Source organism: Dicentrarchus labrax, unplaced genomic scaffold (assembly GCF_905237075.1).
Source record: "Dicentrarchus labrax unplaced genomic scaffold, dlabrax2021, whole genome shotgun sequence".
In the NCBI taxonomy this organism is placed as follows: Eukaryota; Metazoa; Chordata; class Actinopteri; family Moronidae; genus Dicentrarchus; species Dicentrarchus labrax.
In genome coordinates, this window is record NW_026136711.1 from 9,268,432 (window position 1) to 9,285,388 (window position 16,957).

Sequence of the window (16,957 nt, forward strand, 5' to 3'; positions counted from 1 at the left end):
GGAACAACATCAGAAGCCTCAGTCCAGAAGAGCGCAGTCCCAGTAACAGCTAAGATACTGCGCAGAACCCTCAAACTCCCAGGCCTCTGGTAGAGGACCCGAGCTTGAGGATGACACAGATACCACCCCAAGGAGGGTGAGAGGGAACTTTTTTTATATATACTAACAATCATACATACTTAATAGGCTTCTGCTTGGCCATGATTAGCTCTTTGGTTGTTAACGGCATACTGTTCTAATGCAGGATGAGGCTGTTAGCAGAGAGTGAATACTCTGAACATATCTTCTATTCTAGTCTTCAAAGTTTAGATCCTAAATCATTATCTACATTTTAAAAACAACTTTCATTTAGTTTTGTTCTCAGAATTGAACTAAATGCTGAGATATAGCCTTACTGTGTACAGTTTTCTTACACCCCTTAAAATTAAGACAGCCTCACGACCCCCCATGAAGCTTTGGCGACCTCTGGTGGGGGTCCTGACCTCCCACGTTAGGAACCACTGCAACAGACATGAACAACTCCCAATCAGCCACACAATGAATACTGTAGCTCTACCAAGTGCTGCTCTCAGTTTGCATCTGGCAATTGGTGTATAAAGCTTGGCAGAGCTGCCTTAAAATGACAATTATGTTTGCAGAGTTCATGCAATTTCTCGTTGAGGTACAAGAATAGCTCTGTCACCTCAGCTTTCCACGATAACTATCCGTGCTCCAACACTGTTCATGCTTTTTGAAATGAGCTCAAAAGCAGCCCTCTTCTTTTTTTCAGGCCAAATGTGTGATATTGCCTTGTATCAGTCCTTTGGATATGTGGGAAACTGCATCTAAATGATGTTTGAGAGGGGGAATGTTGACAGTTCCAGCTGTTTGACCCGACTGTAACCACAACAAACCCAGCCAGCAAATCCCAGCAAACCGTCTGACACCCATGAAACACCTGTATCCTGTCCTTTAACTCTCCCATTTGGCGTTAGCTCATTAACCAGCTGGTTATGCCTGTATGTATAACAGTCTGCTGATGCGCAGACACTCCAAAACACTTTATTTTCTCATTTCCTCAGAGCAGAACTGCCAAACTAGGGTAAGTGTGCCTCGGCTCAGTAGGTTCTTATACAAGACAGACCTTTCTTCCATAAAATCCTCACAGTCAATCAGTCAACATGTCTCAGTTTCCAGGTCCTGACAATATTTTCACATTCCATTCTGGTGAATCATTGCAGCCCTCTCAACAAAATGCTAATTTACTGTAGTTATCTGCTCCTCTTAGACTGGGACTTTCGATATCAAGTGAATAAATGGCACAATATGGAACCTTCTGTTCATACCAGAACGACATCCTCCTCTTTTTTATTTACAACTTTATTAGGAAATATTACACAAGATCATAGCATCAGTATAAAAGATTTTTGCTTTCACATTGTTCAACATAAAGACTTTGAAGATACAAAAATAGTAAAATACTGTAACAATCCAAACATCTCTTACAAAATGTTCTAAAGCTCAGGCACTTTTGTTCCACAAGTTGCAACATCATAGCATGTGAGTAACCACGTGTTTGTCTATTTGTCACGTCATCTGTTTGTACAGCTTCTGCACCCAAAACATATGGGTTCACTCCCTGTGTGTGTGAGTGTGTGTGAGTGTGTGTGTGTGTGTGTGTGTGTGTGTGTGTGTGTGTGTGTGTGTGTGTGTGTGAGTCACCAAGTGCTCGAAGGAAGAAGAAAGTATTACAGACTGAGGAGCGACTATTGCCTCACTCTGCCTGAATAGGCTGGATGAGTTTTTCCGAGAAGATCCCAGAGTGATTTTCTAGATCCCCGTGCTGGTTCCAGCTCTCCTCCCTGATCCCCTTCAGAAGGCCCTCCTGCTGTGAGACACAGGCAGTAAACACTTGTAAAATGTTAAGTAAACTAATCCACACTGATTAAATACTTGAGAGTTAGCACTGATTTTTGGTGTGATTTCCTGTTTTCTGGGGGACTTACAAAAAAAAAAAAAAGAAATGTGGGGCCGTATTTACAGAGAGTCTTATGGTTAGGGGTCCTCCTGAATGGCACTATAGCTGAGAGATTCCTCTTTAGCCAAACACCAAGCCGCTGAGAGACACTTTTACTGAGGGGCAGAGAGAAATAAGCTGGCCCCGAATGGACAGGGTCGACCCCGTTGCTATGGATGACATCATGTTGAACTGACCGCAGTGATTAGCTGACTGGGGATTGGTTTGCGTCAATGTAAAATAAAATATTCATCAATACATGGGAGCGTGAAAAGGAACTAGACTGGATTAAATTGGAGAAAGTATATTAAAGAAAATGGGTGCCCGGTTAGCTCAGTGGGTAGAGCTGGTGACCCATGTACTGAGGCTGAGCATATTAAAAAAGTATATTAAAGAAAATTAAAATAAACATAATTAATTAATTTATTAACATTAAAAGTCAAATTAAATGATACATGCATTTTATTAATAAATTATATTAAGATTTTAATTTAAAATGTTCTTAAATCTAACTAATTCAAAATTGTAACTATATAAAAAAAAATATTAAATCATATCAAACATTTGATTAAGAATCAAATCAAATTAAATTTCATATTGAAGCGTTTTTTAACTGAATAATTCAAATCTTACTCATCTAATTAATTTGCTGGTTATTCAGTGTACACTTAATAAACTGTCAAACTAATGTGGATCTGAATACGGTTGGTTTGATGAATAATTATTTATTTTTGGATTTGGCATATTTATATTATTTGTTATTATTTATATTTATAGTTTGTTACCAAAGACAGATCAGCACCTCTCTTAACCCACTGCAGTCAATGAATGTGATGGCATTGTAAGAGCAGGGTTTATTGTAGGGCAGTTGTATTGTATTGATTTAGATTGTGCTTGTCAACTGTTATTATGGTGTAGGTCGCCGACTTGGTGATGTTTCTGGCAAGGGAACTTATTTTTTCTCCTGTGGCTCCCTTTAAAAGGAACATTACTTAAATTAGATTGCAGTTATTTTTGCACACATAAAAATAACTGAAGATTCCAAATTGTTAAAAAGCCCTCAACGTCAGCCCTAATATCAATTTTGTACAAAAAGATTTAAAGCTGCAGCAGGTAACTTCCACAAAAATAACTTCTTGTCATTATTGCTTCACCGCGCTCGGACAGCAGTACATGAGACAGTCAATCCGTGAAAGAAATCAGTCCCTCCGGCTGTTCCAGCGCTCCCAACAGCACCTGTGAGAACCCACTGATGAATAATTCTCACAGACAGCTGAGACAGAAGTTCATCGGGACTGCCAATGGCATTACTCCAGCATCAAAATAGTAGTGGAGAGTTGTGCCGTGGGTACGCTGTAGCCTGACTTGCACCTCCCCAGAAATGTAACTACACGCCGCTGTGACACAGACCGCAACAACTGATTAGAGTCCTCTGTGGTGACTGACTCCAAGACCAAAAACCTAGCCTGAGGACGTTTTGTGAATACGGCCCCTGATGTCGAGTAGAGATATTTTCATTTTGACTTTTGAAACATTTCCTGCTGTCAGACTGCATTTCATCTGCAGTGGAAATATTTCAGAGTGACATTTGTTTGGTCGGTCACCCACAGGAAAAATACAAATTCACCCACAGAAAAAAAAGCAGCACATGCAATGTAGTTTTTCCATCACCAGCAGGATGCACACGTAGCTCAACCAGAAAACAACAAATCCCCATGATGAACTTTATAAGAACACACACTAACCTCTTGAGTGTCAGCGAGCACCAGGATGATGTCTCCCTGTTCGAACTGGAGCAGGCCGTCTTCAGACGCTGCGTGGCTCTGCAACGCCACCCCCTGGTGTAAAACACAAGTCACATTAATGCAAGCTTAATACTGAGCATCACATGTTACACCGATGTCAGCTAAAACACTGAATAACATTTTCCAGGTTTGGAGATTTCTTCCAACTCTACACAGTTGAGGTAAATGTGTTTTGTCTGTGGTCTCACAGATTTGAAAAATGACATTTAAATTTTCAACAGTAGTTCTTCACAGTTCAAAATATGTGCAAGATCTTTTAGAAGCTTGACAAATGAAACCAAATGTGTCTACACAACTAGATATCACTGGAGCTAACTGAGAAAATGTTGTCTTCCTTTAAATGTCAAAAACTCTAAAAATACCACTGCGTAATAGTCAACAGTGTTTCAGTGTCTCAGTTTTCTTCACTTTATATTTTTTAAGCAAAAGGGAAATTTGATATCTGTATGTTAATAATGCATTAATTAGTGGCTTTACCAATAATAATTTGATCAAAGAAACTGTACAGATATTAGATAATGTGTTTATAACAATGGTTATTATTTGTACAAGATTTAGCAACCAAATACTTTCCATCTGCAGTCTGCAGCACAATTCAGTCATATGAATTACACACTTGTATGTAGGATGATGATGATGATGATGATTATTAATATTATTATTAAGTATACTTCTTTGTTATAAATGCTGCTTCAGAGGATTTTTCACTCTACAGTATAAAATCTATTCACATATATATTAAAAAAAAAAACTTAGTTTGCCTTCGTCTTTTAATGTTTTATTAGCCTTTATCTACTTTTATCTCCATATGAGCACACTTGATTAAAATATATACAGCAGTTTTAAAAAAAACCTGTTAGGCCAAGTACAGGTATGTAGGCTAAAACATTTTTTTCAGTGTATTTAAATGCGACTACAAAACTTTTTAGAAAGGGAACATAAAAAGGTAAAGTTGGAAAGTTGAACTCATTAGCAATTCAACACACTCAGGGGTTTTCCAACTAAAGCCTCACTTGTTTCGGTATTACCAATAACTTATGGCTGCTAATTTTAGCTAGCAAATTCTAGCTAGATATTGTAATCTCACTGTGTGAATCAACTCACTGACTTTTCTACTAGTAGCAGCATTTACCATTATCCTATAATTGTCACTTGTGGTCACAATATCAGTCTTACTTTAAAGCAACAGTTAAACATTCTGGGAGATACGCTCATTTTTACTGTAGAGAGTGAGAGGAGAAAGTCGGCATCAATCTTATGTTGGTACGGAGCTCGAGTTGGAAACTGGAATCAGGGGAAACAAGCAGATTAAAGAAATGAGATATGATATGTTCATCTGTGAGCTTTAACAAGGTCTGTTTTTTAACTTTAGCCAGGATAGGCTAGCTGTTTCCCCTCTATGTTCGGTTTTTAACATACTGACCCCTGTACTTAAGGGGGAGCGCAACTGATTTTACACATCAAAGTCTGTTTATAGGTCTTAGGGAGTACTACTGTATATATGACTTGTTTTTTGTATAAAGCTGACTCAAATTATGTCACTTGAGTCAGCGTCGGTCGGGGCTGTAGACTACAAGTTTGAAAATGAAAACAAATCTGGAGGTGCGGTGTTAGAAAGAGGTGAGCATAGCCGACCTCCGTAGCCCACTCCTTGTCTCTGCTTGAGGCTAGCAGCTAAGGCCACATTAGCTGCCAATGACATAACACACCCGAATCTCTGACCAAACTGTCTGCGGTTCAGTTGCGTTGGGTTGCATTGTGGGTAAGGCAGGCACCAGGTTTAGACAAGGAAGATGACTGCTTTGAATACAAAAAGACTCAGTCTGGTTCTCCTGCATAGATTTTGATTCCTTCTTTCTAATCTGTTGACCTACAGGGTGTAAAGCTACATTGGTGGAGTATTCTTACAGACGCGACATAAAATGAATCGATCTTCTCCTCTCACCCTCGGAAAAAAAGCCAATAAACGTATTCACTAAAATGGTAGTCTTTGTTAAATCATATTAGTGTACCTTGTAAAGGAAGCCTGGTGGATCGTAGGAACTGGACTCATTATCTGAGTCGACTGTCTCCTGGTTGGCTGATGCTTCTTCCGTCTCCTCCTGCTCCTTAGCGGTTAAGAGGGGGCTTTTATCTGTGGAGCGGAAGGAGACGCGGGGGGCGGGAACCGGTGGTGGTTTGGACCGGGCCTCCTCTGATGGTGGATCACTCACATTCTCCTGCTCTGGACTCTGTGGGGCGTCGCTATCTGCAGAATCAGAGGGATTGGACACTTCCTGACTCGCAGCCTCCGACTTTGGCACTCCCACCCCGGAGTCATCCGACTGGTTGGTGGCGAGTTCTGCTTCTGCTTCCGCCGCTACCTCCGCTTCCTCTGGACTTTGACTCCTTGTGCTCCTTTCGCTGCTCTCATTGTCACACACCGACTGCCTCTTCGGTGTGTTTGTGCCGCTGGAGCTGAGATCGGAGTCCGACGAGTTGACATCTTTGGACGAGACACCACTCTCTTCTGGAAGGCTGGTTTCTTCAGAGATGCTTTCAGTTCGTTGGAGAGGGGGAGAGGGGACGGCGTCTTTTCCGTTTTCGGTAGAAGAATGGAGGGAGACGTGGTCGGCTGGGAAAGCTGTATTGCAAGGGATGGGATTGGAGATGACCAGGGACTTTCTCTTCTTTGACTTGCTTGACGAGCTATTTGAAGAAGTACATTTGTTATTTTCGGACTTTGCATTCAGCATTTTACTAATCTAGCTACCTTTTACTCTGTGCCAACAGAAATGGCAGATAAGAAGCATACCTAATGCTGCCTATCTACTTACTAGATAAGATATAACCATAGATGAGGAAACATTTAGCACCTTACCTGTTCAGACCCTTGATGATGAAAGCTTTCCCCGAGTGTTGAGTCTCCAGTTTCTTCATCACATTGTACAGCTCACGGTTCAGCTGCAACACAGAGTGCAAGAGATTCAATGCTACAGTTGAATATTTTACACACTGTAAGTGTGAGGAAATGGAAAGGATGGATTGCATATCTTACCACGCTCATTTCCTTGTAGAAGACATCTCTCAGGTTTGATATGTTTTGGAACACCGTCACATAGCAACCTATTCGGCTACAAAGATAAAGACAGTTCTCAGTTTGTCCTTTAGTTTGTCATCCACAGGACCTTGAATCAACTGCAAGTCAAATTCAGTTATGTTGTCCTATCATGCACATTCTGGAAAATGTCTGCATTGCCTTGGACTAATTCAGTCGGTTATGTTAACGGCCTAGAAAGCACATTTACACATATGAGCCCAAAGTTTCCGTTTTTTCCCATAATTTTCAGTCAAGAATAAAAAAAAACAGGTATTCACAGGTATTTTTTCAGTGTATAATCACTTGAAAATTAAAAAAAAATATCTTAGAAGCAGGTCTTCTTGAGGCCCACATTTCTACAGTAGCCCAGAACGGACAAACCGAACACTGGATCTAGATAGGGCCCTGTTGGGATTTTCACAAGTTTCGCAACTACTGTGGAGCACCTTCAGCCACAGACTACTCCAGCCTTGTTCCTCAAAGCGTGTGGGAGGCTCATCTGTGCCATCAGTCATCAGACTCCACAACAGCCAGTACCTCCTACCTCCACTGAATGAGACACTTTTCTGCACAATACTTCAAAAACATTGCACATGTATAGATATACACAGGCTTACCATATTCTAACTTATGTATATATTTCATTTTTTATTGTATTTCATTCTCTTGCTGTGCCAATTTGAATTTCCCCTATGGGGGATCAACAAAGGAACGTCTTATCTTCAGCGCTAGATGCCACTGAATCCTACACACTGGACCTTTAATCACGGTGTCTTTTTGTTCAGATTAATCAGGCACAGGTTGAGTTTGTCCATCGCCCATTCCCCTCATTTACTGTCATCTGCATTAAAGCCCCCCCCAAAAAAAATAAGTAGCGCAAAATCATACTCATTTCTGCACACATTAAAAATGAAAACGTATAGTAAAGAAATGTGTGTGATTTTTCTTTTTAACCAACCCAAAAGGTTTCGAAAAGCTGAAACTTGGAAACACATTTATGAAAATCTACATCTGAAGTTTTTCTGATGCAACAACTTTTTTCACACATCTGCACACACTTCTAACATACAGTATACTCAAAATACATGTTGTTAGTCTTGAATACCCAACAACACACTCTAACCCGTTTATTCATACAAAGATATTGAACCTTTACTCATCTTGTCATGATCCAAAACTCCACTATGAGACTCCAGTGTTATATAGGGCTGTGGATGATCAAACCTACCTCTGATAGAGAACAGGCAATTCCTCCCTCAGCTCGTTATTCATTTCTTCAAAGACATTCTGGGCTTTGTTGAACTCTTCATCTGCCTGATAAAGAGGATTTGAAAGTAGTTTTTAAAAAGCTGTTACAGTTTACAGAAACCACTTTCTGTGCCACGTATACTGAAACGCTAACCTTTGCTATTTTGGCTTCATCCTTTTTCTTGGCACTCTGTAGTGCTTCCAGGTGGTGTCGTGCTGAATCGTAGTCCACCAGCTTGCGACCACGTTTAGCCACTCGTTCCTAAAACACAGACCAGAGTTTCTTAATGTGTCGTCCAGCAGTAAGAGGATGGATGAAATGAGTCAGAAATCAGACAGGTGCTATCCAAGAGGCCCACAGGCCGTTCAAGTATTCAGGTTTATAAGCATCAGCTTACCTTGACCTCAGGGAACTGGCTTGTATAGTTCTCCATGGTGCGGACTATCTGGTCACTTAGTTTCTCTTCGTAGTCGTTCCACAGCAAGTCTTCACTCTAAGAGACACAGTTTGAACCACATCAATGCAACTGTGACAGGTTTCTGTAAATCATCAAGGGTTCCCAACATTTCCCCTTAAGGGATCCCTTTTCTGTCATTGTGTTAACAACCCCTGACTAAGTGACATATTTTATGGACATTTCATATTATATTCAGTGCATAACAATAACAGTAGAGAACAGCTGACAAACTGTACAATGAACCCAAACACAATAACTGCAGGAAGTTTGTGTAAAATGACAGACTTTTCATACAATTCTCTCTAAGTCTCTCTGTATTATGTATTTTTATTTCTATTTTGAACTATTATAACTACTTAATAGAGCCCTTTTTGACAAATACAGTGTTTTAGTCTCTCTGATGCTTGGCCATTTTCTATTAGCTCTTTGGTTGTTTTAACTGTAACTTTTCTAATGCAGGATGAGGCTGTTCAGTAGAAAGGGAAGGCTCTGTAAATGTAGCTTGTGTTCAGGACTTAACGTTTAGTTTAGCTCTTAAATAATAATCTAAACTTTACAAATTATTATTTTTATTTTTATTTCACAGAAATAAACAAAACTCAATACTTATAGGCCTACCGTGTATCCAGGTTGGGAACCATTGCTCTAAATGCAATGCAAGCCACAAACATTTCAGCAAAAGCTACAATATGCAGCAACTGAGCTATAACGGAGATGTGTTGTGATCCTCCTTTTAAAGTCAGTGTGAATCAATATCCTGACCACTACTTTATTAACGTTAGTGTGATGAAGGAAATACTGCCTAATACATACAAAAGTTAATCAGAAAGTCCAACAGAAATTAAATTTAGTCATCCCTTTTTGCAGGCATAAATATATTGTTAACCGTTTTTTATAATTAAAAAGAGAAATGGCATTTGGGAAGTATTTATAATTTACATGTATGTTTAAATGCTGTTTAATGGGCTTCAGCCGAGGAGCTAATTTTCTAGCAAGCCTGAAAACTCATGCAAACTTTTTTTTTCACCCCGGTGAATGTTTGTTTGAATCCTAGTGCGGAGACAAGATGTGTGTTCATGTTCGTACCGATAAGGAGGAGACTTTACCATGAAAGCTAATGTGGTTGTTGAGTCTGTGGCTGTTGTGCAGCTGCTGTCTGGCTCAGTGTGACCATCTGCCTATTACAGAACACTGACACTTCTGCTGTAGGCAAGATTTGATTGGCTGTACGGTAATAAGGCCTCAATCTACACTGTCTCCAGCATTTCATGATCAATTAGTATCAATTATATCTTCTGTATATAAAGAGTTTTTAACTGGTTATGAAACCGTCTAAATGTAATTCTGTTGCCTCTGTATGACCTACATAAGCAAGCAAGACCATCAGTGAGAAGACTATTTCTATATAGTTATTAATCTGCCTGGTCAGACTCGGTCGGTTTCCCCTTAAAATCAATGAAACGAGGCAGTAGAAACCTCTATCGCAGCCACAATCAACATAGGGGCTTTAAAGCTGCAGTTATATATATTTTTATATGAACCATGGGCAATTTTTTATCTAACTCTGTGGTTCCTCTCAGCTCTACAAAGCCATTTTAGTATCTTTCAGCTAAATGCTTTGGTTTTATGGCCCCACAACTTGGTTCAGTCATCACGCTTTCATCAACCTTGTTTCTGGCAGCAGCAGGCAGCTGTTTTCAGTGTAAAAGCTTTGAGAAACCCACTGTATGCCACCTGCCCAGCACCAAACAGCAGACAGACAAAGTTAACAACTAGCTGGTGAACATATGTGGGGTACTTGGCAGCTGAGGATACAAAAATTTGCCTCAGGAGTTGGTCAAGACCAGAACAGAGCTAAAAGGAGAGTGCCTTGGAAACATGATTCCAAATGAACATTAATATTGGATTTATGAATAGGTATCAGATTGCCAAAGGCAGACTGATGCAGCTTTAACTTGTACTGTATTTATGTCTGTTGGCGAAATGGAGACCACTCCAGCCTGGATGCATATGTTCATGGTTACTTAGTTCCAACTTTCTACTTTAAACCTTCAAAGCTTAATGAAACCAGGTTTTCTGAAAATAAGCCTGACTTTATCAAATTATGGACCCGTTGTGGACCAGTTCTCCGAGTACAGTTCGAGCAAACGTTCACAAAAACACATAATGGACGTACCTCTCTAATGACAGCCAGGTCATCCACTCCATTCCAGTCAGATTCGTAGACGTCTCGCAACGTCTGGGACAGCCGCTTGGACGCGTCATGCACGGCTGTGGAAAGGATCAGGATATTGCAGGACAAAAAAGAAAAGAATCAAAATATAATCATGACTCCATAAGAATTGGGTTATCATCTAGCATCAGCAGCGCATTGTGGTTGTATTGTTTTTAAGGTTTGTGGGACTGTTGCTACACCCACTCCCGCAAAAGGTCAAAACAACACTGGTTTCCTGACTGGAGCTCACAAAGCAGGAGTAATAGCTGACAACACCAGAAACACAACGGTTTCTTGCATATGAATCACATATGCAATGCTGAGTCTGCTGTTTTCACTGCTTTTATTTGTTCTTGTACAACTTGGCAACACAGACAGAATTGCAAAAGTCGACACAGGATCCAAGAATAGAGGAAATTCACTTCCCTATTATTTCTCCTCAGCCAAGTGTGGCATTCGGTTAACACTGTGGATCTGCATATGCTTTCAAAACGTACCTTTCACTGCTGCGTGGTAGGCTTTGACATCTTTAAACAACCTGTTTCCATCGATCTGGGTGCAGAAGCAAAACACAAAGCAGAAAAGTTGAGTTAGACCCAGGAGCAGTATCTCTATGGCTGATCTGAGCCTCAATGCTTCATCATTTCCTTAACGGCCTGAAATGATGAAATCAGCGTGCTTCTTCTTGCAGCGTAACTTTTTCCGCATCAACTTTGAAACTGTATTTAGTCCGCGACACCTGATAGTCGCACCACAACATCGAGTTTAAATTAAATGACAATCACAACATTTGTTGTGGTGAAGGTAGCAGTGAAGTGAAAGCGGTGTCTTGTTGGGGTGTAGACTTCCTTCCTGTTGCTCCTTGTGAAGATGTGCATTTAATGCAACAACTTCATTTACTGAATGATCCTTGAGCAGCTTAAAATGAAGCTATGCACATTTTTTAAACAGCAGCAGTATGGCCACAAGTTGGTTACAGGATAACAATGAATGCTAAAACAAGTGTTGCGATTCAGTCATCTAAAGCAATGTAAATGTCAAGTTTGCTTACATTAGGACACAATGGTCATAGCAGACCAAATAGGGCTGTAGCAACACCTTAGTGTATTCATGGGTAAGGGTGCATTGTATTGCTTTTTAACCAAACCTTTCACTAGTAAAAAGGAAGATTGTGTCATTTCCTCTGTCAAATGTTACATTGCTTTAAAAAAAGTTGTTAATTCACAAGGTTGTGGGTATGTGAGGAACCCTTAAAATAGTTTCTTCAATAGGAGCACACACTATCCTGTTTCTTTTAGTATTAAAGATACTGTTTGTGTTCAGGTATCTAGGGGAGCCATAACAAGCAGAATATCTGCAGAATTGATAAGAAAAACCTGCATCTTGTTTCAAGTATTTCCTGTTTTCAAGGCTGATCATCTGAACTTGTGGGCTGGCATCTCAACAGCAAAAACAAACCACTGTTCTTTTCTTTTTTTCAGATTTTGCAGTGCTCCATTTAACAAGAGATTTTTGTAAGTACGGAGAGTAAAATGAGCTGTTTAACTATAAAAGCATTAAAGCAAAAATCACCTTGCAGTGAATAGCAAAGGACTACCGTGTAGGGAGACCATCTCATGTTAAAAAGGTTACGTGTGTGCGTACCTGTTGTTTGTTGAGGCTCTGGAAACACAGCTCAAACTGTTCATCCTTGGTCTCCATGGTTTTGCCCAGTTTCTGAAGGACCTGAGAGAGGACAACCGTCAGAGTCAGCTTCAACATTAGATAGACAAAGATTTCTAGCATTAGTGTTTAGATATAAAATAGTTTAAGGGGAACTGCAACCATTAAAGTGTGTTTAAACGTATTCAAGAGTACAACTGCATATGTGGAAAAGGTTGTAGAACACCTTTATTTGTGGCTTCAGAGGTAACTTTGTGAAAGGGCCTGAGTTAATGTCAGTTGGGGGTGAAGACTACAAGATTGAAAATGAAAAAAAACTGTGGATGTGGCGTTAAAATTAAATGAGCTTATCAGACCTCTGCAGGCCATTCCTCAGCTCGGCTCAGAGCTAGATAAACCCCTATGTGGGCTGCTAAGTCGCAAAAAATTGCATACAGACATGCAAAAGAATATTTCTGGTGACGAAGATACAGCATCAGAGAACACAAGCTGATTTTTCAACAAACGTCCCACAAAGTATCTGAGGTATATCGTTATTAGATTTTATGATTACAAACACTTTGGGAGTTTTAAAACACCTGATGATGTATTATGAACACGATATGTACTGAACTGAACATTCTGCAGTTGAAAACAAGAAAAGAAAAAAATCCTCTTGTCAGCGCCCTCTAGTGGATACATTCTGTAGTCGTGACACTGTCTCTAAATTACCTCAAACATCTCTTTGGCATTTCTGTTCTGTACTTTCTTGTTACTTACTGGTCAACATATATGCCGATATCAATGTATCTGCAATAAGCTACTGCCAGGATACATTGAGATACATTGGCTGCTGATTTAGCGGCCTCGCACTTTTAATCCTAACAGATTAAGGCTCCTCATACTGTGCCACATACTCCTATGCCTCCCCTAAACTAGACACACATGGCTAACTATTACAGTGCCTTTCACAGTCCACTGCTTGCAGCTGTTTGAAAGCCAACGGCCAATGACCTTTAAAATCTGCAACAAAGGCTCTCATTATCATGTCTATCCTCCCATTTTCCACGATAAAAAAAAAAAAAAAAGACCCAAAATAGGCTTCATCCTGCAGCTTCAGAGTACATGCAACCGTCTGTTAGCTGCTGTTTTTTAGGTGGAGCAGCGAAATCAAACAAGTCAACCACAAACTGAGTGAGAAAGGCTCAGCAAGCGAGAGGAAGTGCACAGTCAGGAAGTGGCAGCTTTTGTGTCCGCACACAGCTGTACAGCGCTCAACAACACCATGATGCTCAGGCAGGGAAAGTCCATGCTACTGTTTTATGAATGCAGTAGAGCCAAAGGGCCAATCATTCAAATGCAGATATTTATAACATACAGCAGACAGGGCTCAGATCATGAGCTTTACGGTCTTGTACACTGGACGGTCTGTGCAGAGAGTGCTTCCTCCTCTCTCATGGTCAGTCTCGCAGGTTTTGTTCCACTTTGATATGATGAGGTCCAGCAAACAGGCTTGACCTGATTTCACCCTTTTACATGGGAGCATCTTATTATGAGTAACAGTTTGGTTCAGAACTAGATAACATGACTAGAGGTAGGCAAAGTACCAGGAGCTACAGAGCAACATATTTCATAAGTAATACAGCTATTATGTCTTCCAGGGAAAATAACTAATGTACTAGAAGCTTCACCCACTTCACATATGAATCATACTGCTTCCAAAGAAACTCTGAAGAAGTAAGGTCTGTTTAATCTTACAGCAAGGCTCCAAATGAGTCCAAACCTCAGGATATAAAGCTGGGTGTCTATGTCGTGGCTTACCAAGCTGATGACAGTGCTTCTCTAGTGTACAGTTCTGAACTTAAACAGACCGAGTGGAACTTTACCAAGTGGATGCCCCCGGCTCACCTTCTCCTGGGCTCGATTCACAGACTTCTGGACCCGTTTGGCGAGGAATCCAGCTCCAGCTTGAAGTTTTGGGCCCATCTTATTCTCTGCCATCGTCAATTTTCTACCTCGGTTTCTCCTCAACGAGCGCGGTCCGCCTCCTGTCTGCTGCTTCCTCCTGAGGAACTGTCTCACTGCCTCACTGCGGCCGCCGAGCGCAGGCTTCGGTTCAAGGCAACGGAGGTGGAGCAACAGTGTGTCAAGACACAGGGGGACACACACACACACACACACACACACACACAAACAGGCGTTGTTAAACCACAGCTGGGAATCAAGTCCTTCATAACATCATCATCCTCCTCCTCCTCCTCCTCCTCGTCATCATCAGCGGGACTCTTGTTGTATCTTGTTAGAGGAATGTCTGCGGAGCGTGGCTGCGTGTCCCGATGTGTTCAGCTCTCATCGTGTAGACTGTTGCTAAAGGTGGAAGTCCCCCAACGACACTCACCTGGAAATGATGTGCGCAGATTGCGTCTCTCTGATGATGCGGACCTGATGCAGCAGCGTGACGTGAGCAGGGGAGCCTCAGGTTAGCGGCAGTGATTGACGTGCTGCCTTCAAATGGGCCTCATAATGATCTGATATTAATGTAGAGCTCTATGATTGCCCTATTTCATAACTCTGATAACGATATCATGTTGCCTCATCGGTAAAAGCTGAGTTGGCCATTGTTGACGCATCTGCTTCTAATAGTAATATGACTAACGGGTCAATGTCCTAACCCATGTGGCATTCTTCACTTTAACGTGGACACTGTTTGAAAGAAATGTGCGCTACCACAGACAGTACAGCTGAAAGTGTGTAAATGTCAATATGAGTGGAAAACACACTCATTATTGTGATGTAAAAGGAATTGAAATATGTAAAAGTAAGGGTTAGGCCTACAGTTCATTACACATACACGATATAACCTTTTTAATGTAATTCAAGATGACCGCAAACTGGGGACAAATTTGGAAAAAGTAGATTTTAGTCAGTTAAGTCTCCAGAAAATGAATGTGAGTCTATGTAATGACCCCAAACGTGAAATAAGTAAAGGTATGTGTGTGTGTTTTTATTTTATTTTATCAACATTATTCAAAGAATAAAAAAGAAGCAAAGATTAGTTCATATGTCACTGAGATTATATATTTGATTGTTTTCTCCTTTACTCATATAGATCAGTTTACTTGAGCGAGGCTCAGCCTGCAAACAGTTGCATAATGTCTTCTGTGGCTCTGAAATATCTAAAGTTAACAATAATAACATCTCCATTTGGGCCTGAGGCTTAAAAAAATAAAGGGCTGTGTTTTGGAGTCTAACGAAAGATGCTATCAAATTGCATTCTGGGAAGGATCTAGCATTTTAGGAACATGACCCATATTTTTATTTTATTTTATTATTTTATTTACTATTCTAATCTAATAATTGAATTAAATTTGGCTATATTTTATATTCTAGGGGTGTGTAGCATGAAGGAACTACAATTTTGTTACGCAACCTTGTGTTGTATAATGACAAATAAATTACCTTGATCTTTGATTAGGGCCTAAAAGTCAGGATATCTCTGCTGCTTTGCTTTCGATCAGTTTTTTATTAACTGGTATCTCATCCTCCAACATTATGAAAGTACAGTATCACTGGAGAATCCCTTGTCTTTTCTTTTTTTACTCATTCGACTATTTTGAGTGACATTGTTAACAATAAACAGACAATATGATTTATAAACAGGGGTGAAGTGGTAAATACAGAGGTGGGTAAACTGTGGTTTAAAAAAAATGGATGAGTAAACTCTCAGCCTCATTTCAAAGAGGTGGATAAACTGAGATACCCTCATCACTATTCCATTTAGTTGTTAAGTGGTCTCAGTAATTTATCCAGCTCATCCAATCCATCAAGATCACACTAAGCCCATAGTCTTTGGTTCCGTCAGCAAATTTAAGTTTAAGTTTAAAGATAAGAACATAATGTAATGATCATGGGAATCGCCGTTGAGCCCCGGAGGAGCAGAGCCCCTGAGTAACGCCAGTTAAAGGTTGTATAGGAATATGAATATGCACTGCACCTGTTACCTGTCATCATCAACTGTGACCGGCAGATGGCGCTAGATAACAGACTATTTGCTCATGAAGCAACACTCAGACAAGTAGAGGTAACGGAAGGACAGAAATCTGAAATTGTCAGAGTTGCCACATTATCAGTTATCGATTGTGTTGCTATTAATCCTAAACGTTAACACCATGCTCTTCTACACTTCACTTATTTCTTAGTTTAGGTTAAGCTGTCTTCCATAGGCGCCTGTAGGCCCCCTTCTTTCTGTTATCGTCGCACCCACTAGTATGAGGTCTATATTGTTCTATGTAAAGGCGGGTCTAATAAAATACTTTGGTTTTAATTAGAATATTCACGGTAATAATAGTTTTAGTGCTATACGGCATGTAACTCTGTGACGTTTTTATAGGTAGGTGCGTTTTGGAGCACGGGGTTGACCGCGCGGGCGGGGTTCTTCTTGTTATTAATGAAGAGCAACGGCATATGCGGTGCAGACGGTGGATAATACCGAGTGCACCCAAACTAGCGAGGCAA

The 16,957-nt window shown here is 40.4% G+C and overlaps 1 protein-coding gene across 2 annotated transcripts; it reads right to left on the reverse strand.

Moving 5' to 3' along the window:
• Positions 1-1,313: 1,313 nt before the first annotated feature.
• On the reverse strand, positions 1,314-14,818 carry bin2b (bridging integrator 2b). Of its 2 annotated transcripts, none has more exons than XM_051415509.1 (12): positions 14,351-14,818; positions 12,446-12,526; positions 11,299-11,353; positions 10,763-10,857; positions 8,527-8,622; positions 8,283-8,390; positions 8,109-8,194; positions 6,839-6,914; positions 6,662-6,744; positions 5,814-6,489; positions 3,742-3,834; positions 1,314-1,864 (listed from the first exon to the last, which is right to left on the reverse strand). In XM_051415509.1, the coding sequence occupies exons 1-12, from the start codon at positions 14,441-14,443 to the stop codon at positions 1,754-1,756; spliced, it is 1,653 nt and encodes a 550-aa protein (XP_051271469.1). In that variant the 5' UTR covers positions 14,444-14,818; the 3' UTR covers positions 1,314-1,753. The 2 variants fall into 2 exon arrangements, with proteins under 2 accessions (XP_051271469.1, XP_051271468.1); XM_051415508.1 differs by having other exon boundaries at positions 1,314-1,867; positions 14,351-14,816.
• Positions 14,819-16,957: the final 2,139 nt, after the last annotated feature.